Consider the following 19,718-nt stretch of genomic DNA (forward strand, 5'->3'; position numbering starts at 1 on the left):
GGAGGGAGCCGAGAAACAAGGCTGGTGCAGTTAGTTCATCATCAGGCCTGGGGATGGTATTAAGTGAGGACCAGCCCATCATCCTGACCCTTTGATGGGCTGGGAGGGAAAGATCACCCTCCAACCTGCGGGACTGGGGAAGAGGGTTGGTTTTAGACTGAGCACAGAGAGGGTGCGATGTGGCTGTTCGGGAGAGCAAGACCTCGAACAGAAGCGGCGGTGGTGGGGTGGTGGGGGTGGTGGGGTATGGCTGTTCCTGGGCCATTTCTGGGTTTGTGTGGTTAATGCTTATGGAGGCCCAGGTTTGCCTGCTGGGTTTGCCGGCACAGGTGTGGAGCAGGTGGAAGGGGATTTCCCTGGGTGGTGGGACACTGCCAGCTCAGTGGGACAAAGGGAGAGAGAGTGTTTGCCAGGAATGTGGTGAAAGATGGGCTAAACGAGGCATGTTGGCGGGCAGCTCGGTTTCCCAGGTGTATCTACCTACGGCTCCCCGGGTTGTATTTTAATACAAACCTGGAATCCCACAGATGCTCAGAGGCCTCAGCAGCGTCAAATGTGGCTTTCCTGTGTGATGTGTGTGTTTCTTCCAGGGCTAAATCCACTCTTGGGAGTTTGGGAAGCTCTGTCTGTGTGAATGCACAATCCCCCAAGCCTGCCCCTCCGCCCTGGTTTTCCAAAGGTCACCACCTGAGGTCAAGTTCAGCAGGGACTAGTACCAGGCTGGTAAGCGACCCCCTAAGATGGTGTGGACCCTAGTGCTGCTCTGAGTCCAGCGTAGAGGTCAGGGGTACCAGATGAGCCTAGACAAAACTTGGGGAGGGAAGGAAAGGGGAAATGGAGAAGCAGAGGGGCTGTGATACCATAGTCCTCCTCTTCTTATCCACCTCCCAAGGCCCCCAAGGGATGCAGCTCTCCTGGGGTCTGAGCATGTGACTCAGGAAGATTGGGTCCTAAGCAGCACCAGAGACCCGGATCCTGGAACTGGGGCACAGGTGGGGAAGGGGTGTTGGGAATGAGGCCAAAGCCGAGTTAGAACTGGGCCACTTTCCACGTGGGACTTGGTTCTGTGCAGCCTTCCTCGGAAATCCTGGGGAATTGCGTGTCTGAGTCTAGCTCAGTGGAACTGGCCAGGCCAGGTGTGGGGCATGTATGGATGGGTGAGGCTTTGGGGCAGATGTTGCTCTGTGGGGGTCAGGGTGTCCCCCTCCCGCCCCAACTCCCACATTAAAGAAGAGCCTCCTCCGAGTAAACCACACATTTATTTTGAACATTCAAATTTACAAAAACAAAAATGGTAACAAAACCCTGACACAGATCACACACACACACACACTCACACACACAGAGTGTCTCATGTCACTTATATACAAAACAGAGCAGAGGGAGCAGGGAGGAGGGCAGTGGAGGGCACTCGTTTCACAGTGTCCGACGACGACGATGACTTCACATGCTCACGCTGGCTGCTCAGTCTGGGAAGGAGCCGGTTCCCCACCCAGCAGGGGCAGGGAGGGGATAGGGTGAGAGGTGGGATCTGGGGTGGCAGGCAGCTGGAATTAAGGGGTGAGGAGAGGAGGCCCTTATCTGGGAGGAGACACTTCCCCAGTTTCCTCCGGCCAAAGGTGCTGGGACTTACAGGTCGGTGAGACCCAGTTTTGGGGGAAACGGAGAGGATGAAGCGCAGTCGAGGGGCCTCGAGGGTCATGTGAGCTCCCTGGCCAGGCCTCAGCTTCCCCATCTGTAAGCCAAGGGCTGAGTTCCCTCCCACAGATCCTCACGCTCCTGCCTGTGGTCCCTGTTCATGTGTAACTGTTGTGAGATGATGCCTTGGGATGCGGGAGAGGCCACTTCATGCCTCAGGGATGGGGAAGCTGGCAGAGATCAGCTCAGAGCACCTGGCATAGACCTTGTCCAGAACAGGAAGCTGAGGAGGAGCTACCTCCGCCTGTCTTCCTGCCTCCACTCCAGAGACACTCCTTTCCTGCCCTGCAAACTGCAGCCTGGATAGAGGCGGAGCAGATGTGAGAAACCCTTCACCGATCCTGAGCCCACAGCCCATCTCTGCTCCTTCTGCACTCTGAAGGAGGTGGCACCATCCTCTGGGCGCGTAACCCGCCTCCAAATAGAAATCGCGCTGTTACTAGTTGGCCAATTCACACTGGGCCAGTTACTTTACCCTCTCAGAACCCTGTCCTTCTCTCCTGCTTCACAGGCTAAGAACAGGCCTACCTCGTCGCTGCGCTGTAAGGACAACCAGATGGTGCAGATAGAGCACGCTGCTGTTGCAGAGTCTACGGCTGCCTAACAAGCCCAGCTCCATCTTCATCAGACCCAGGGGCAGCTCGGGGTCACAGATGCCTTGTTGGGAGCAGCAGAGGCATCCAAACAGGGGTCCACGTGCTCAGGGAATATTCATCGCACAACAGAGGAGAATAGGTGGGGACTTTAGAAATAGAGAGCCAGCCCTTTCCCCTAGTGATCCACACTCAGAGACATGCCCCAATGTCTCCATTTCTTTCCCCTGGGGGGTGGGAGGTGGTTGGAGTTTAACCAGGGTGACCTGGCACGGGAATTCGGCTGAGGTGTCGGTTCTCATTACCACCGTGACAAAGCAGAAAGGATCAGGATGGTGTGTCGGGTGGGCTCAAATGACCCGGCAGTTTCTGCCACATCCTTCCTAAGACTCTATCCTCCGAGGCCTCCTCTGAAGCAACCCCTTCTAGAACAATAGCAAAAGCCCGAGGAGGCTCAGAGTCCCTGAGGTCTAAGTTCTGAATCCAGCTGTCACCCAGCAACAACTTGAACGACAGACACTTGACCCAGCACTGGGGCTGATGTCATTGGCTGTTACTGGGCAACCGGGATCTCAGCAGGTCTGGGTGAAGCCACTGAAACTATCTTCAGGGGATGGGGATGGAGGTGCTGAGCCATGCAGCTGCTCTCAAAATGGAAACAGAGATCTGCAGGCCAGACGCAAGTCTTGGACACGCTTCCCTGGCATGGGCTGCAACCTCCCACTCCTGCGTCATGTCCCAGGCTGAATGGCCATGAGGAGCACAGACAGGAACAAAAGCTGGCGGGGGTAAAGGGGGGCACCAGTGCCCACTGATTCAGCCAGCCTGCTACTGCTCCAGTACTTAGGAGAGGAACAGGAGGGTACTGCATCCTCGGTTATCTATTTGTCCTGGCTCTTTCCCTCACCTCTGAGGTTGGATATCCCATAAAGATGTTCTAGTGCCCTGTTGGAAAGCATTGTGCCTCCCTGTACAGATATAAGTTGGGCTCAAAGACCCTCAAGGACAGGCAGTATGGTACACAGGGAGGAGCACTGAGGAGGAATTCAGAAGCCCTGGGCCTGCCATCTTGTGCTGTATGGTCCTGGACAAGTGCATTACCCTCTCTCTGCTCTTCCGCATCTTCTACAAGCAAGAGCTTATGACGGGCGGCCTTTCTCAGCACTGACATTCTTCCATGCTCCTGGGGTAGGTGGTAAGGACTCACTAGCTGATACACTCTCAGAAAAGCAAGGGTGAAGGATCCAATGGGAGCTAATCCTTATGTGTATCTATCTGGTCTGTGGTGAACCTTGTCCTTGACCCTGACCTTTGAGCCAGCTGTGACCCTAACCCTTGCCTAGCCCGATCCCATCTGCTATCCGGTTCCAGAACCTTCTGTGCTAAGCCACTGGGCCTTCAGGGCTGTCCTCGCCTGCTCTGCCTGCCAGGTATCATGTTCCAAGTGTGGCACTCTCAGAAGCGACCAACAAACACTAATGGTCTCAGCTCACAAAGGAGGAAAGCCAGGCCCAGAAAGGGTGGGTTCTTACAGAAGGCCACACAGGAAGTCAGCAGCAGGGCTGACTATGAAACATGAGGTCCTCTCTCTCACTTGGTGCTCTGCCCTCCCTCAGTATCCTCCGGCCTTTTCAGGGCCATGCAGAAGAAACTGACATGGTAGCTGAGCCCCCGGGCTCTGGCAGGAAAATGTCTCCTGGATCACAGTACCTCTGCTTTGGATGCTCTCAGGCTAGGCTAGAGTGACCCAGGTCCCGTCTTGGGCATGGGGGTGGGCGGTCAACCATGCTGGTGGGCAACGTTGCCGGTGGGTACAGGGGGGTGATTAGAGCCCTTTGGCCTCTGAGGTCTTGGTCCCTAGTTGTTAGGTGGGAGCTGGGAAGGGGACATCCTGGAAACTGAGGTGGGCCTTGAACTGACATCAAACCAACATCCAAACCACAACACACAAAGAAACTGGTGTGAGGAGAGGGGGGAGGGGGCAGTGGGAGCAATGATCCTGTAGGCCCTGTGGGCAACTGAGGAAGACAGACGAGGAGGGTCTGGTCTCATACATCTCTGGCATCCCTTCTACGGCCTGATGTAGGCCTGAAGCATAAGGAACGAGAGGGTCAAAGGCCACATACACCCACAACTCCTCAGGGGATGTTGTTGGAATTAGTGGGGTCTGCTGGGACTGGTGGGAGGTGGGAGGTCAGAATGTGTGAGAGGAGAGACCACGCCAACTCATTGCCAGGAGGCGGAACTGCCTCAACTACCCTAGGTTGAACCAATTGAGTTGAGATACTGGTCCCCACCCAGGTGGCTGAGGAGACATCCATCCAGGGCAGGGCATTCTGGAGGTATGGGTGCCTGTGATGGGAAGTGGGAGGTACGGCCAGGAGTGTGGTAGGAGGGAAGGAAGACCAGCACATGGACAGGCTGAGGAGGGAAAATGCCCCTTCAAAGGTCCCCAAAGTGACAGGCAAGGGAGGGGCCCTGAACCAGGTGGCCCCTCATGCCTTAGCCCTCCCCTTGCAGACGTCGAAAGCGGCCTTCTTGGCCCCTCCGAAGGCCTCCACCAGCTTATCTTCCCAGGGGAGGACATTGCCCATCAGTGGCCCAGTGCAGTTGGCCATGCCTAGGACCTGGACAGGGGTCAGGACATGGTCCCACAGGTTGAACTGTGCAATGTCACCGACGAAGGCCTGGGTGGCATCAAACCGGCCCCCCAGGGTATCCTGGGCCGGGAGAGCAACAAAGAAAGGAGAGAGATGAGGAATGAGGGGATGAGGAGAGAGGCAATCCGGCCAGGTTTGCACCTGCCGAAGCCAGGTTCCCCAGGTTCCAGCCCCACCCACCCAAGGATGCTCCCTCTCGCGGCTCTAGCCTCACTCCCAAGGTTCATGCCCTATGCCCACCCCACTCTATGCGCCTCCTTAGCTCTCCGCTGCCCATTTGCACACTGGTGGGTTAAACAGGATGCTCGCTGCTGCTGTTTTCACTTCCTCTCATTTCTTTGTCAGGGGACCCAGAGGGAGCGGGGTAATGACTTGGGGGTGCACACGGCCGGAGCCTTACCTGTTCTTGGCCCAGGATAAGGATGCCGTGTGGCTTGATGGGGTGCCAGGCTGCCAGGTTCTCACCAGAGCCCCGCAGCTCACCGTCCTGGTAGGCAGACCACAGCCCATCCCTGGTCGTCCAGGCAAGGCAGATATGGTGCCAAGTGTTGTCCTTCAGGCTCAGAGGCAGCTGGGCCACCTGGACACAGGACGCAAACCCAGGTGAGAGGCCCAAGGCTGGAGAATCGGGACGGCTCCACTGGGGACAGAACCCAAGGCCTGACCTGCATTCCCTCCACGGTCTTTCTTGTCCCTACGCTCCCTCGTCTCACATGACCCCACCGAGCACCTCCCTTCAGGTCACAGGGACTGTCTTTTTGGTTTTCAGGGCTTCAGGGTCACCCATGGTAGGGACAGGGTCCACAAGCCCATTTTCCTGGAACACCCAAAACAGTGCCCAGCACACAGTGAGGCTCATTCACTAGGACAGAAGGAGCCTTGGACTCAGAGGCTGGGTCCCACTGTCTGGCCCTGGATCTGCCACCATCCCTTATGTGACTTTTGGGGAGGCTGTTCTTTTCTTTCAGGGCCTCATCTGCCAAGTGGGAGAGAGCATACACAGTCGCGGCCTCTCCCTGCACCCAAGGCAGATATGGCTAATCAATCGTGAGCCTAGCCGCAACCTGGGACTCTTGTTCTCGGTGCTCTGGGAGCCTGTTGATGCCTTGGTGTTGGTCTGTGAGGTGAAAGCCACCTGTCTGTGGCTTTAAAGGGCTCCTTTATCTCACAAGCGCTCTGAGATCACGACTTCATAAGGCATTCTCTGATGCCTGCTGGGCGCCAGGCTCCATTCCAGACTCGGAGGGTGGATCTGGGCACGGCCTTGAATGAATTATGCCTGCATGGGAGAGCAAGGCTTCGGGGACAACCTTGCCTGTGACTGTTCATCTCCACTCTCTGGAGATGGATTTGGAATCAGCCAGAAGACTTACTTCTGGGCATTACTGTTTATGAGGGAGTTTCTAGAGAGATCTAGTAGGAAGAAGGCCTGAATAAAAAGACTGAATAAAAAGGAAGAAGCCAGCTGAGACCCTGCATCCATCTCTGCCTCCCGACTGCGGATGTGACCAGCCTCCTCACACTCTGGCCTTCACAGCTGCTCCTGCCTCCTTGGCTTTCCAAGATGGACTGCGCCCCAAACTGTGGGCCAGGCACTTTATCACAGAGCTGGGGGCTGCAGGGGACGCCGGCGGGGGTCTGGGGGAGAACCTGCTGACAGAAGCCCCCTGGAAGGACATGGAATTGGCTATGGGGCAGAGCAAAGGCAGAGGAAGGAGCGGGGAAGGGCGGCGGGCAGGAACAAAGGGACTGCGCGGTGCCCTGTCCAGGGTGCTGAATTCTCCATCTCGAGAGCCTAGTGCCGTTCTCTGCCAGGTGGCGGAGGCAGGCCAAGATGAAGAGGTCAGGACAGCCCTCCCACGTGGAGCCTGGTCACCCCTGTGATCTGGGGACCGACCCCAAGGCAACGCAATGACTCCCTGGGCCACTGCCTCCTATCTCTTGGATCAAGTGGAGCTCCCAGATGGGAGCTTGTGGGCTGGTCCCAGGAGAGTGTGACCTGTGGTATCTGCTTTGGGGATCACCAGCAGTCCGCCTCTCTCCAGGCAAGCCCTTTAGTAGTTCTCCATCCCCCTCCCCGGTCCTCCTCCCCCATTCAGAAGAATGCACAGGGCTCGGGGTGCCGATGCCTGTAGGCTGGCCTCTAGCCACGTGACCTGGAAGTCGCCTGTTTGCCCTTCTTCAGCCAGTCCTGCATCAGGATTGTCTATATTCTCAGAACCGAACTCAGCATACAGTAGGTCTTTAATGTACGCTGAGTATGGTGAACAGGAGAATAGTGTCAACCCACATTCAGCCCCGAGGTAGTTCGGGGCACTGTGCTTTGGGAAGCAGAGCCCACCGGTCCCCTGCCCCTGGACCCTAAGCCCCGCCCAGTGTGCTAGACTCCACCCACCTTGTCGTTGATCAGCAGTTCCATTGGCTCAGGGCCGGCCTCCAGCAGCACGATCTCATTGGCCTGCCCGGGCACTGAGTAGGAGAAGGGGGTGCCCTGGCCGGAGCCACCCGACCTGGAGCGCAGCCACATGCAGGCGGTGAAGGCGTAGAGTTCAGGCAGCGCCTTGCGAACGCGGGCATACATGTAGTTGTTGCGGATGGGGATGCTGACCTTGAAGGCATCTGGGGGACTGTAGGCCGAGGACCCTGGAGGGACAGGGCAGGGTCAGTGGACACTGAGCAATGAGGGCTGATGGCCCCAGTCCACTGGGGCGCAGGTGTGCGCGCGAGGGTGGGGGCGCCAAGCGATTTCACCTCAGCTACTTTTGCCTCTGGGCTGAGGTGTGATTCGATGAGGCCCAGCGGCTCTGGACTTCAGATGTCCTGAGTTCGAATCTTGCCATTCCTACTTTCTGACCTGTGGGTCTCAATGAGATAAAGGCAACCTCCTTGGGCCTCCATTTCTTCAGTAAAATGGGCTAATGACACGTTCTCCATTCCACACTGTGAGGGTGGATAGGCTCATCAAATACTAGTTATGATCATGGCTATTTACAGTTGTTCACCAATTGAAGAAGCCTTCTGTGGTGCTCTGTGGCAGGCTGGTTCTAAGGACCTTCTGCAGGTCACTTCCTCACAAGTTCAAAAGGCAGGTCCTGTTAGCATCCTCATTCTTCAGGTACACCTCGGCACACAGAGGTTATTTTCTCAAGGTCACGGAGAAAGTAAGGGGCAGGGCTCGGATTTGAACAGAGTCAAAGACTCAACCCAGCATAGAGACAGGCATGGGGCCCCAGGATGGGAGGCGATGGGGGGGGGGGCTACCTCGACCTCCCTCCTCTGTCCTGCAGGCAGTTAAGAGGTACTTCTTCTGGTCCTCGGGGATGTTGGTGTGTGTGTGTGTGTGTGTGTGTGTGTGTGTGTGTGTGTGTGTCTGTGTATGTGTGTGTGTGTGTGTGTGTGTGTGTAGCTGGACTGAGTGGGGAGGAAGACTGCTGGCTGCCACAGTTCAAGTACTCAACTGAGTGCCTCCCTGGAGCTCCTCAAGTTCACTGCTCCCCAACAGCTGAAACCAGCATGGCCCCTTGGCTCCCACTTTCTGCTTCTGCTCCCCAGAGCTAGCTTAAGATCCCTCTTCCAGGAAGACACCTGAGCCACACCTAGCTTCCCGGGTCTCCCCAACTTGCCCTCACAAGGGCCCATCAGAACTCATATGTCCCTAATCCCGCTCCCCATCTTTCAGGTGAAGACAGTGTGGCCTGAGGAAATGACCTTTCAAGGTCACAGAGCAAGTCTGGGACAGACTTGGAATCCGGGAGTCCGGATACCTGCATCTGCACACTGTCCCTTGCGATTCTCTGACCCCTGGCAGTGCCAGGCCTGGGGGAGTTAATGAAATGACAGAAGGCTGGCAGATTAGTAGAAGGTGCTAATTGTGGATCGCTAAATGCAAGGCCATGGAGTCTGAAGGATCTGGTCATAGGTCGAGTGATTTGAGAAATCTACCTGGGTGGTCTCAGCATCCCAATCCATGAAGGAGAGAAAAGCGCTGTGTGTGTGTGTGTGTGTGTGTGTGTGTGTGTGTGTGTGTGCATCTCAAGTCTTAAGGAGAGACCCGGGGGTCACACCCCAGGGACAGGTACTTCAAGGTCATAGCTAGGTAGGATAATTACCTGCTGTATCTCTAGGGGTTGTGCTCCAAGGTCATAGATAGAACAGATACCCACTACAGTCTAGACCATCTATCTACTCCCTGGTTGTGTGACCTTTGACAAGTCACTTGACCTCTCCCCAACTCATCCTCACTGCCTGTGAAAAAGCCTGCCGTTAGTGAAGATTAAATCAGCCAGTCTGTCACCGCACAGCCAGCTCCTGGACCCAGCAGAACCAGAAAATGACAACTAATTGTCAGCAGCTTTGAGAGTGACAGCAATCTCCCAGTAGGCTCCTTCTCTCCCGTTCAACAGCCTCTGGAAGTGGCGGCCGGAGACCAGGGCCGCCCGGGCGGCTCAGCCATCTGCACCCAGGGACCTACCGTGTTCCAGCTCTGCCACGCGACCCTGCAGGGCATTCAGCTCCTTCTCCACTTCCTGTCGCTGCTGGTGGCTGCCGTGACTGAGGGCAGCACGCTCCTTCTCCAGGGCCAGCACCTTCGAGAGCAGCTGGCCTTCTAGCTCGTCCATCTTGGAGTGCAGGGCGGTGGGCGCAGCCGGGGCTGGTGCCGAGGAGAGGTTCCCGCGGGCCGGGAGCTCCTGCTGCTCCAGAGGAAAAGGAAGGGTGCTTGATGTCACATGGAGATGCCACCGCTCTGCCGGCCACCACTGGTGAGCCTGGCTTCCGGTAGGCAAAGCTGGGATAAGCGGAGCAAAGGCGGGCAGCCTACGCACAGAGCCAGAGCGCAGAGGGAGTAAGAACTCACGCAAGCACAGCTTCGGAGTGGAAAAGCATCATGCTGTGGGCTTCTAGAGCCTTCTACGGCTGGGCCCCATGACACAAATCCCCCTCTAAGGGCTGGAACGTAGTTCAGGGAGGGCAGGGCCTGCCAGGATGCACGTGTGACCTCCCAGGACATGCCTGCCGCAAAGCCTTCTGGATGGGACTCTGGTATCGTTATCTTGGGATTGTGGTCACGATCCCTGACTCAAGTGACAGCTAAGGACTTACACCCAGCTTGGGAACCAACTACCTGTAGGATGCTGGGAAAACCTGTAGACTCTTCCGAACTTATTTCCGCATGAGACAATTGTACTGCCATCTTGGAACTGTTCTGGGGAGGATTATGTGGCAAATACCAATAAACAGAGCTTGTGCTTGCTGGCACCAATGTCTGTCTCACTCAGGGTGCCCCAGGGCAGGCTCTGACGCTATCCAGCCCAGGATGGAGGTAGCGTCCATAGTCCTTCTTCGTCCTAGCTTAAACCCTAGTAGGCAGAATTGAGGCAGGCAGGCAAGGCCACAGGTTCTGGACAGGGCATTCTCTGGTGAATACATCCATCCCAGTTGGTGCTCATGAACGTAGTAGGTGCTTGTGGCACACAGCAGGCGCTCATTCATGATTGGTCAATGAACCACTTGGGGGGGGGGACTCTCTGAGCAGAGGCGAGGGCTAAGTCTGAACTTGCCTAAGACCTCCAGTCCTTTGAGGAAACCTCACACCTCATGTGGGAGCCACTCAGGAGAGCCGGGGAACTGATGGGGCAGGGAGGGTGCAGGGTTCCCCAGGGGGAATTCATGAAAGGGGTGAGCTGGGTGGAGAGCTGTTTGAGTCCTTAGTGCTCCCTGTGACTCCCACTGAGCTTCCCTGCCGCGAGAGATCCAGCGGGTGGGTGTGGCTTGCACCCCGCTGTTTCTGCCTTTCAACACAACCCGTGCACCCAAAACCCTGTGGCTGACCCACACCCCGGCCTCTCTCCCTGTGCACCACAGTCCTGACCACAGTTCTCACATGGGGTGTTACAGCGGGGATGGACAGATTGGTGGCACCAGGCCGTCACCCCACTACCCGGCTCATGAGGGGCAGTAGCAGCGCTAAGGGTGAGGCCCTGAACCTCCTCAGCTGGAGGCCACATCCCTGGTTACCACGGCAGCTCTTGGGCACAGAGTCCATCATCACAGGGGACACGCTTGTCCCCTTAGCACAGGAGCGGTTAGGAGGCATGTCCAGTGTCACCAAGCAAAATGACCAGCAAGGCCAGGGCTAGGTTGCCTAGGCTGAAAGGGTCGCTAAGTTGTCCTCGGGGGCGGAGCCAGTGCCTCGAGGCTCAAGATGCTGAAGGGGTGCCAAGAGACACTGTGCTGTCTCCAGCTGGGGGTCCTCCCTCCCTCCCCCCCTCCCCTCCAGTAGCGACCAGGACCCTGCAGGGTTCGGCTGCTTCTTTCAAGGGGACAGACACACAGGTGGCCAGGGGAAGTGGACAAGCTCCCGTTCGGTGGCACCAGGAGGCCAGGGAGGAGGGGGCTCCGAGGCTGGGCTGCAGCATCCCCCACCCCCACCCCAGCATGTGAATCAGAGAAACATGACGCCCCCACCTCCCTTCCATCTGCCACCGGCGCAGGCTGCGTGGCGTGGGCTCTGAGCCTCGTGCCAAGTGGGCCCCAGCCTGAGATGGTAGGGGGACAGCGGAGATGATGTCACACCGCCCCCCACTCAGTGCCTGATAGGGCAGGAGGGAGGGCTGGACTCCAGGTGGGCTGCTGAGAGTCGGTGGTAGAGTTTATGATATCTGGGCCTCGGGCCAAACCCCAGGGTTCTCGGCCCAGCTTAGCCATCACGAGCTAATGGGGAGGGGCGGTGGGAGTGGGAGGCTCCTTAGTACTCAACAGGGAACGCCAAGAGCAGCGGCATGGCTGACACCAGACATGGGACAAACACTTCTCAGCTGCTCCACCCTCCTGAGGACTAAGTTAGAGACCAGGGTGTTGAGGCTCAGAGACGGTGGGCTGCCTGCCTAATGTCACACAGCAGTCCCGTGCCCACTCCTCGTACCAACCCTCACCTTCTGAGTCTCAGTTTGTTCATCTGCAAAGTGGGTATGTAGCATTGCCCCGGCTGCTAGGAAAACCTAAAGGGATGGTCTCAGTGGCCATGAGAAAGCCAGGAAAGGCAGGCTGGGTCACACTGTGGGCAGTCTCACAGAGGGCCCCAGAGGAGAATCCTGCCAGTGTGGCACGGCTGAGGTGTGGAGAGAAGCAGGAAAGCCAACTGCCTTGGCTTCATGCAAGCGGCGGCTTCTGGGACAGGCGTGGAGGAAGGGCCCCTGCCTGCCCAGCCCGGGTTCTGGGGACAGCAGTACAGGCCTCTGCCCAACAGACCCCATATCCTGCCAGCTCACACCCGGACTCCAGCTGAGTGGCTTGTTACTCAAAGATGCTGTGCCTCAGTTTCCCTCTCAGCACGAGAGCAATATTGTCTCCAAGCCCACAGGGGAGCAGGTCTGGGAGCTGGGTGGAGTACTGGATATTGTCACCGCCGCTAACACGATGCCTTACAGGGGCTGGAGACTCAGCTCAGCAGAGGGCCCCAGCACCACACAAACCGTCTGTGGTGGTACACACCCTGGGGCCCCAGCCCTCAGGAGGTGAAGTCAGGAGGGTCAGAAGCTTAAGGTTTCCTCGGCTATACATCGAGTTCAAGGCCAGCCTGGGTTACATGAGACCCCCCCCCATCTCAAAAATAAGAAAAATAAATGTCTTGAAAGGATAGACGTTTTCCCATATCCAGCCCTGAAACCATCTGTGAAATGATTACATGGGGACAAAAGCTAGGCACAGGACGGTCATCAGTCGGCACCGCCAGACGTCAGGTGACGGGGGGAGGAGGGTGGCTCAGGCAGGAGGCAGGGGTGAGGTGGTTGATTCAGAATGAGGTGCCCGTGCCCCGACACCCCAAATCCGTCTCACCCTGAGGCTCCGGCACATGCTGTTCCTTCTGCCAGGAATACTCTTCCTGCCCCACCCCATCCTCGCCCGAGAGAGCTCCTGCTCTCCCAGATGGCAGCTTCCCTCAAGCCCGAGCCAAGATGCTCCAAGAAGAGAACGGGGCTCCAAGCTCTGTCGGGGCTTCTGAGCCCTCGTTCGCTCGTTCACCCCGCCACGGCAGCGTAGCGCCTGCGTGCCGTTCATCACCTCAGGCGAGCGGTCTGCACCGCTGTTGGATTTCTCACTTATGGAAACTGCTGGACCGCTCTGAGCCTCGTGGCCGTCATCTGGGAAAGCCAGGCCGTACTTTGAATACTTCCGACATTCAGCTCGTAAGTGGTGAGATGCAAGGCAGGACCTACGATGGTGTGTCACATGGGGCCCTCGAGCAGTTGTGACTCTTACTATCATCTTGACTGAGGGGGAAAAGGGAGGTGTTGGAGCTGGGTGGCTTGATCAAAAAGCCAGCGGAGGCACCTGTGCACAATCCTGACGGTGCTGAGCCTCCCCTGGCGTCCTCAGCAAAGACAGGAAGCCCCATCCCAGATCATTTGACTCAGAAACCCTGGCAATAGTCTTGGCTCAGCCCCACCGTGCTGTGGGCCTTGGACAAGTCCCTTGACCTCTCTGATCCTGCTCCCCCTAGGTAGAACTATGGAGGACACATCGGCTCAACTGTTGTCCTCAGAGTTCAACAGGGGTAAGACACTCAAACCATCCTGGAGTCACCCCGTTAAGCTCATTCCTTTGTGAGCAGCTTAACCTTTGACCCCATCCCACCATGGACAAAGACTTCTAGAGTGGCGCAGCGCCGGCCATCATGAATTAGCAGAACCATACACACTGAAACCACCAGAGTCCCGAGCGCTTTAACCCGCCAGCTCAGGGAAGCTCGCAAATGACCAGGCCTGGTGGGCGAGGCTTGCTCTTGGGTGGGCGTGGAGACTTGCAGCCACTTTGGGAAAATGTGTCACAGTACCTACAGATGCTAAATATATGTCCCTGCTGGCACCCAGGCATCCCACTGCGGGGACAGGGCCAGCCGAAAGCAGGGCTCATGGCCACCGAAGAGACCATACAGTGTTCACAGCAGCTTCAAGCCAGAATTAGGCAGAATCTGAAGGTGCGTCCTCAGAACAGGCTAGCGGGTGATGGTGCCTCTACACAGTGACAAATGGCCGCTGCCACAGACACCTGACTCAGTGGCACAGGCACAAGGCCCCTCAAGGTTCCAATACAAGCAAAACCCATTAATAGATCGGGCATGGTGGTGCATGCCTTTAATCCCAGCACTGGGGAGGCAGAGGCAGGCAGATCTACAAGTTTGAGGCCAGCCTGGTCTACAAAGCGAGTTCCAGGACTACACAGGGAAACCCTGTCTCAAAAAATCAAGAAAACACACACACACACACACACACAAAAAAAAAAAAAAAAAACCTCAATGGTGACCACAGTCAGAATAGGGGGCTGACAGTGACTTTGGGGGGGGGGCCCAAGGGAGCCATCAGGACCTGGGAAGGCTCTAACTGTTACCTGGGAGTACCTTCCTGGGGCACCCACATGTACCTGTCCAGACCTGTCCACTCGGGACTTGTGCCCTTTATAAGTGAGACATGAACCCTTACAGACCATGGGTCTGTGGTAGACCACAGCAATAAAAAGCAATTGTGCTTCTGACCCGGCAGGAAAGGCCTCTCTTCCTAGGAGGGCAAGAGACTTTTTTAAAGGGCATGGGTGTCCCTTCCCATTCAACAGATGGGATCATTGAGGATCAGACACGGGAGGGTCTAAGGTCACAGCACAAGCACAGCAGATCCAGGGTTTACAAAGCCAGGCTTCTCATTAGGATGAAGGCCTACCACTTGCAGGCTCAGTTAGGGGCTTTTCACAGCCCAGCTCACCCATTTTACAGACATGAAAACTGAGGTCTGGAAAGGGAGTGTTCTGAGCAATAAGTGAGTCCCGTGCAGCTGGCCTACCTGGGGCCATTTAGAGATGTCAGGGTGTCTAGGAAGCATCTGGTCTGCTATAGACTTGTTAGGTTTTTTTTTTGAAATGGAGGCTCATGTAGCCCAGGCTGGCCTCATCCTTTTGCTTCTACCTCCTAAGAGTTAGGATTACAGGTGTGTGCCATAATGCCCCATTCATTCTGTGCTAGGGATTGGACTCAGGGCTTTGCGCATGCTTGGCGAGCGCTCTACCAATGGAACTCCACCCCAGCCCCTCCCTGTAGTCTTTACAAAGGAGAATCCTGACAGGGGCAAGGGGCAGAGGTCTGCCTGTGCTTCGCCCCTCAGACTCTGAGCCTTCGGGTCCCTCCTCCCCAAGACAGACGCGTGCATGGCCTATTTCACATGACGGAGACTGAAGGAGCCAATGTATAATACATACCTAAAAAGGGCCAGCTGCTCCCGGCAGCGCCAGGGGAGCCTCCACGCCGGCAGGGCCAGCCTCCAAGACCTGGCCAGTACCATGCTCACTCTTAGCACCAAAGATGAAGGTGAATCACTTGCATTCGATCACTGTCTTGTAGGTGGGGAATGTCTGATTCCCGAGTGTAGAATCAGCACGAAGAACCAGACAGGACCCTGGAGCTAGATACTGATAGGTCAAACCCAGGCTCTGATGCTGGGTGACCTGGGGCCAGTGTTTTAACCTCTCTGAGTCAGGTTTGTTTGCACAAGAGGAGTAGTTTCTCCTCCACAGAGCGAAGGGAGGATTAAATGAGATGATGTGAAGGTCCGGATGCACGGTAAGTGCTTAGTAATACAGATGATCATTGTTAGAATATCAGAAAGCGTGGCTTCCCTGAACCCAGCATCCGCTGGGATTCCCATCAGGATGCTCTTCACCGTGGCTCTGTTCCGGAATGGGGGCAGGGCAAAGGAGGACAGGGTTTATGTCAAAGAAATTCTGTCTAAACCAACCCTGAATCCTCACCCTATACATACATTAGCACAAAAATGGAACTCCGGGACACGCCAGCATGGCCGGATGCCGCGGAAGTGGACCAGCTCCCTTGGAAAGTGGTTCTTGGCCATAGTCAGGAGAAGCCAACATCCTCTGACCTGGGAATGGCACTCCAGGGACTTCAGCTAAAGGCTCCTCCATTCAACAGACTAAAGAGGAAACGACTTCGCCACAGCGAGGCAGAGGGAAGGGAAGAATCAGAGGCCACTTGTGCTCATCCCCAGCCATGGAGGCTAGTGATGATGGGAAAACGGTAATTCTGCCCTGCTCCGTGACAATACCTGCTGGTGGATTAGTAACAGGGGGCTGCAAAGGGGGAGGGAATAGTGGGATTGAGACACTTCTTCCCAAACCTGCTGACTTCTTTCCATGAACAATGAAAATTAAAAACAAAACCCCCAATGCTTTCTCGGGAGTCCTCAAACGTGGCTCCCACCTGAGGCAGGTATAATGAGGAGGAGGACAATCTGACATCTCCACCTATTAGAGTCAGGTCTGGCGGGAAGTGGCAGGGGTGACCCAGAGGTGCACAGGTGGGTGGTGATGGGGGGCAGGGAGTGGTCATGGTCTGGCCAGGGAAGGCCTCTGGGAGGAAAGAGTCTAGAGCAGGTGTTTTTGTGTGTTGGGGTATGTGTGTGTGTGTGTGTGTGTGTGTGTGTGTGTGTGTGTGTAGGGGAGTTGAACTGACCCAAGAGAAGGTGGGAGAGACCTGAGAAGTAATGCTGAGGAACCAGATCAGATTCAAGCAGGTGACTGGATTCAGGCTAGGGAGTGTGCCCCCACGAATGCCCCCACGAAGGAACCCAGGGTGGGGACACCCCCAGATATGCCTGGAGGTGAGGGGCCAGCCAAGAGGCAGCTGGGAGTGCACACACACATGCAGGCAGGATCTGTGGGTCATGTGGAGTGAGCATTGGAAGTCCCTGGGTGTGGCTCAGCCCACCCAGGGGACCCGAGAGGAGAGCCAAGAAGGACCTTGAAGCAGACAGAGATGCTGTGGTGCAGTGAGGGGGGGCAGGGAGATGCATCTAGAAGCCAAGGAGGGAAAAGATGTGGTAGGGGAAGGGGTCAGATGTCTGAAAGGAGCCAGCATGGCAGAGACTGGAAAACCCCTTCAGGTCATGACCTCTGGGGATATTAGCAAGAGTGGATTCAGGGGGGCAGCATCAGTGACAGCAGACCCTGTAACTCTGGGGCTTTTGCCCATACTGGACGAGAAGAGAAGGGAGAAACATGTCAGTGGCCGAGAGGTGCGTGAGTCCCCACTGAGAGTGGGAGCGCGACCCCAGGAGATTGACTCTGGCTGCTGCCAAGCTCAGAAACCAGACCTGGTCGCTCCATGTCTGCGGCACTCAGCAAACACAAGGAAGAGAATGTGGGGAATCCAGGGCTCCCCAGGCCTGGGAAGCTGACCCGCTGCCAAATCCCGGGTGCCAGGATCCCTCCACCTCAGCAGGCCCACCGCAGGGAAGCCCACCCTGCCAAGAGCCAGGTGCCAGGGAGCAGGGCCAGGGGCAGCCCAGCTCTACCAGTCACAGACGTGGGAGGGGCCACCTGTGCCATCTGTGGTGCCAGGGCTAGGGCAGAAGGGAAAGTGGAAGGGGGGGGGAAATCCAGTGATTTTCACATCAGTACAATCTTCTTCAAGGGAGTGTTCGCTCACAATTATGTTCGTGTCTTTGGGATTGGAGTGTCTGGTGAGACAGTGTCACGATGACCATTGTATAGATGAGGAGACTGAGGCTGCCCTTCCCTGCAGACTATGAGCTTTTTATTTGGTCTTTTTCCTGCTCTTGCTTTCTGGAACTTCAGCCCTGGGCAGGGAAGGGGGGTGCCGGCCTGGCTGGCCTCCCCCTCTGCTGCTCAGCTCAGGAGGTTCGAGCTGGATTTTCTCATTCCCAGAAGCCTTTGGGATGGTGAGGGGAGGCTGGGGCCGGACACCTTGAAGGTGGGGGTGTGAGCAGCTGACTTCCTGGTGGTCTTCTGGGCTAGGGTCATGGATATCTCCTCCTGCACCCCCAGACTGAGTTTGGAGCCATATGCATACTTTCTCTCCCCATTTAGTTCTCTCAGGCTCTCTCCTCACCTCTGTCCAGCTTCAGCCTCGGGGAGAGAGCAGGGGCCATAGCATTTGCCATATCGCTCCTCTCTGTCTAACTGTGTCTGGAAATCAGCCCATGCCTGGGAATGGCCGAGGCTTCCTGGCTGTTTGTCCCGCCCAATCTGTTTGTCTCCCCGGACTGGGAATTTGTAACAGGGAGAAAGGGAACCATGGGTATAATCAATCAATGAGCTAAGCATCACATACAACCCAGACTGGGGTCCCTACTGCCCGGGCATCCTGAATCTGACCTGGAAAAGGAGGAGGAGAGAGCTAAGTGGGTCCCTATTGGAGAGTCAGCCGCTGACTCCCCAAGAGTCCAGAGCTTCAGGTATATAAAGCTGGGCGTGGCCGGAGGGTAGGAGGTGGTGCGGGGAGAGTAGGCTGGTGTTAATGGGGCACTCTTGGGCATGAGAGGAGTGTGGGGCGGGTGCTGCTCTGGTTCCGGTAGAAGGACATCTAAGGAGAGCCTCGTACGTGCCCAACATCCCCACACCTGTCTCTTAATCAATTTCCACTATAAGTGGTCACCATTCTCCCACTCGAGTGCCTCGGTCATCGTGCCAGGATCCCAGCCGGGATCCGGACCAGGACGCTCCCGTGGTGCCAGCCACGTGCTCCGGGTGACCGGACGGCAGCAGGGGAGACCCAAGACCGGCGCGTCGCAGTCAGGGCAGTGCCCCCCACACACACACCTTGTGTCCCCCGACGGCGCCCTGCTCACCTCGATGCGCTCGATGCGGTCCCGCAGCGCGCGCACCGCGTCCTCCAGCTCCAGGAGCAGCGCGGGTGAGTCCCAGGCGCCGTCGGCCATGGTGTCGCGGCGCGGCCCGGCGTCCTGGAGGCCGCGCGGCAGGCCGCTCTCACAGCGGCCCAGCTTGCCGGTGAGCTCGCGGATGGTGTCCCGGTCTGCGCGGATGCGCGCCTCCTGCTGCAGCGCCGTCTGGCGCAGCTGCTCCGCCGTGCTCTGCAGCAGCAGCAGCTCCGCGCGCTCGCCCGCCGCGTCCCCCTGCTCGGCCCCCGACGGGCAGGCGGCGGCCAGCGGCGTGCAGAGGAAGCGGCTGAGCAGGGGCCCGGTCGGCGGCGGGAAGACGCTGGCAGCCGGCTCCCCGGGCAACGCCGAGGGCCCGGCCGAGCCGCCAGCGCCGTGCAGGGCGCTCAGGCTGCGTTGCGGGCCCGGGGCGCCGGCGGCCGAGGCGGCCGAGGCGTTGTCGGTGCCGCCGGGCAGCGCGCGCGCGGGGCTGGCCGCCAGGGGCACGCTGGCGATGATGCAGATGACGGCACCGAGAAACGCCAGCATGCCCGCGGCCAGCAGCACGGCCAGGAACTTCAGCGTGAAGCTCGGAGGGGGCGCGCGAGGCCCCGGCAGGAGCGGCGGCGGGTCGGGGCGCGGGGCCCGGGAGCGCGGGAGCCGGAGCGGGAGCCGGAGATGTCGCCGCGGCCGCTGCTGCCGCCGCTCTGAGCCCGCGCGGCGGGAGGAGGAGAAGGCGGGCGCGGCGGCCCCGCCCCACTCGCTCCCCCGGGGCCGGCCGAGGCCCAGCCCCGCACCCGTTCCGTGCCGGGAGCCCGGGTGCGGGCGCCACGCCCAGGACTTCATCGCACAAGGAGGGCGGTGACTGGATGGCTACGCGGCGGCTGGGTTCCAGGGCGACCCTGTTCTCTGGGCTCCTCTGGTCCTCTCCGGGTCCCCCGGAATGCGGACAGCTGAGCCCCTGCGGGGCTCTGGGCTCAGCATGCTGCAGACTCGGTTGCAGTGAACACTCTGTGTGAGCATGCTCATGATACAAATGAGGAAACTGAGGGCTCTGGGCTCAGCATGATGCAGGCTCCGTTGTAGTTCAG

At 57.6% G+C, this 19,718-nt stretch overlaps 1 protein-coding gene across 1 annotated transcript; it reads right to left on the reverse strand.

Moving 5' to 3' along the window:
• Positions 1–1,240: 1,240 nt before the first annotated feature.
• Positions 1,241–19,483, reverse strand: Nptxr (neuronal pentraxin receptor). Its single transcript, XM_028871167.2, has 5 exons — positions 18,601–19,483; positions 9,423–9,642; positions 7,347–7,594; positions 5,352–5,531; positions 1,241–5,011 (listed from the first exon to the last, which is right to left on the reverse strand). The coding sequence occupies exons 1-5, from the start codon at positions 19,471–19,473 to the stop codon at positions 4,787–4,789; spliced, it is 1,746 nt and encodes a 581-aa protein (XP_028727000.1). The 5' UTR covers positions 19,474–19,483; the 3' UTR covers positions 1,241–4,786.
• Positions 19,484–19,718: the final 235 nt, after the last annotated feature.

The sequence above is a fragment of the Peromyscus leucopus genome, chromosome 20 (assembly GCF_004664715.2).
Source record: "Peromyscus leucopus breed LL Stock chromosome 20, UCI_PerLeu_2.1, whole genome shotgun sequence".
Taxonomy (NCBI): Eukaryota; Metazoa; Chordata; class Mammalia; order Rodentia; family Cricetidae; genus Peromyscus; species Peromyscus leucopus.

Excerpts from the sequence above, each read along its gene's own strand:
- Nptxr (XM_028871167.2), bottom strand. The coding sequence starts at position 19,473 with ATGAAGTCCTGGGCGTGGCGCCCGCACCCGGGCTCCCGGCACGGAACG. Across the intron at positions 9,643-18,600 it reads ACCGCATCGAGCGCATCGAG|CAGGAGCTCCCGGCCCGCGG; the intron begins GTGAGCAGGGCG and ends CCTCTGGAGCAG. Across the intron at positions 5,012-5,351 it reads TTATCCTGGGCCAAGAACAG|GATACCCTGGGGGGCCGGTT; the intron begins GTAAGGCTCCGG and ends CTCCCGGCCCAG.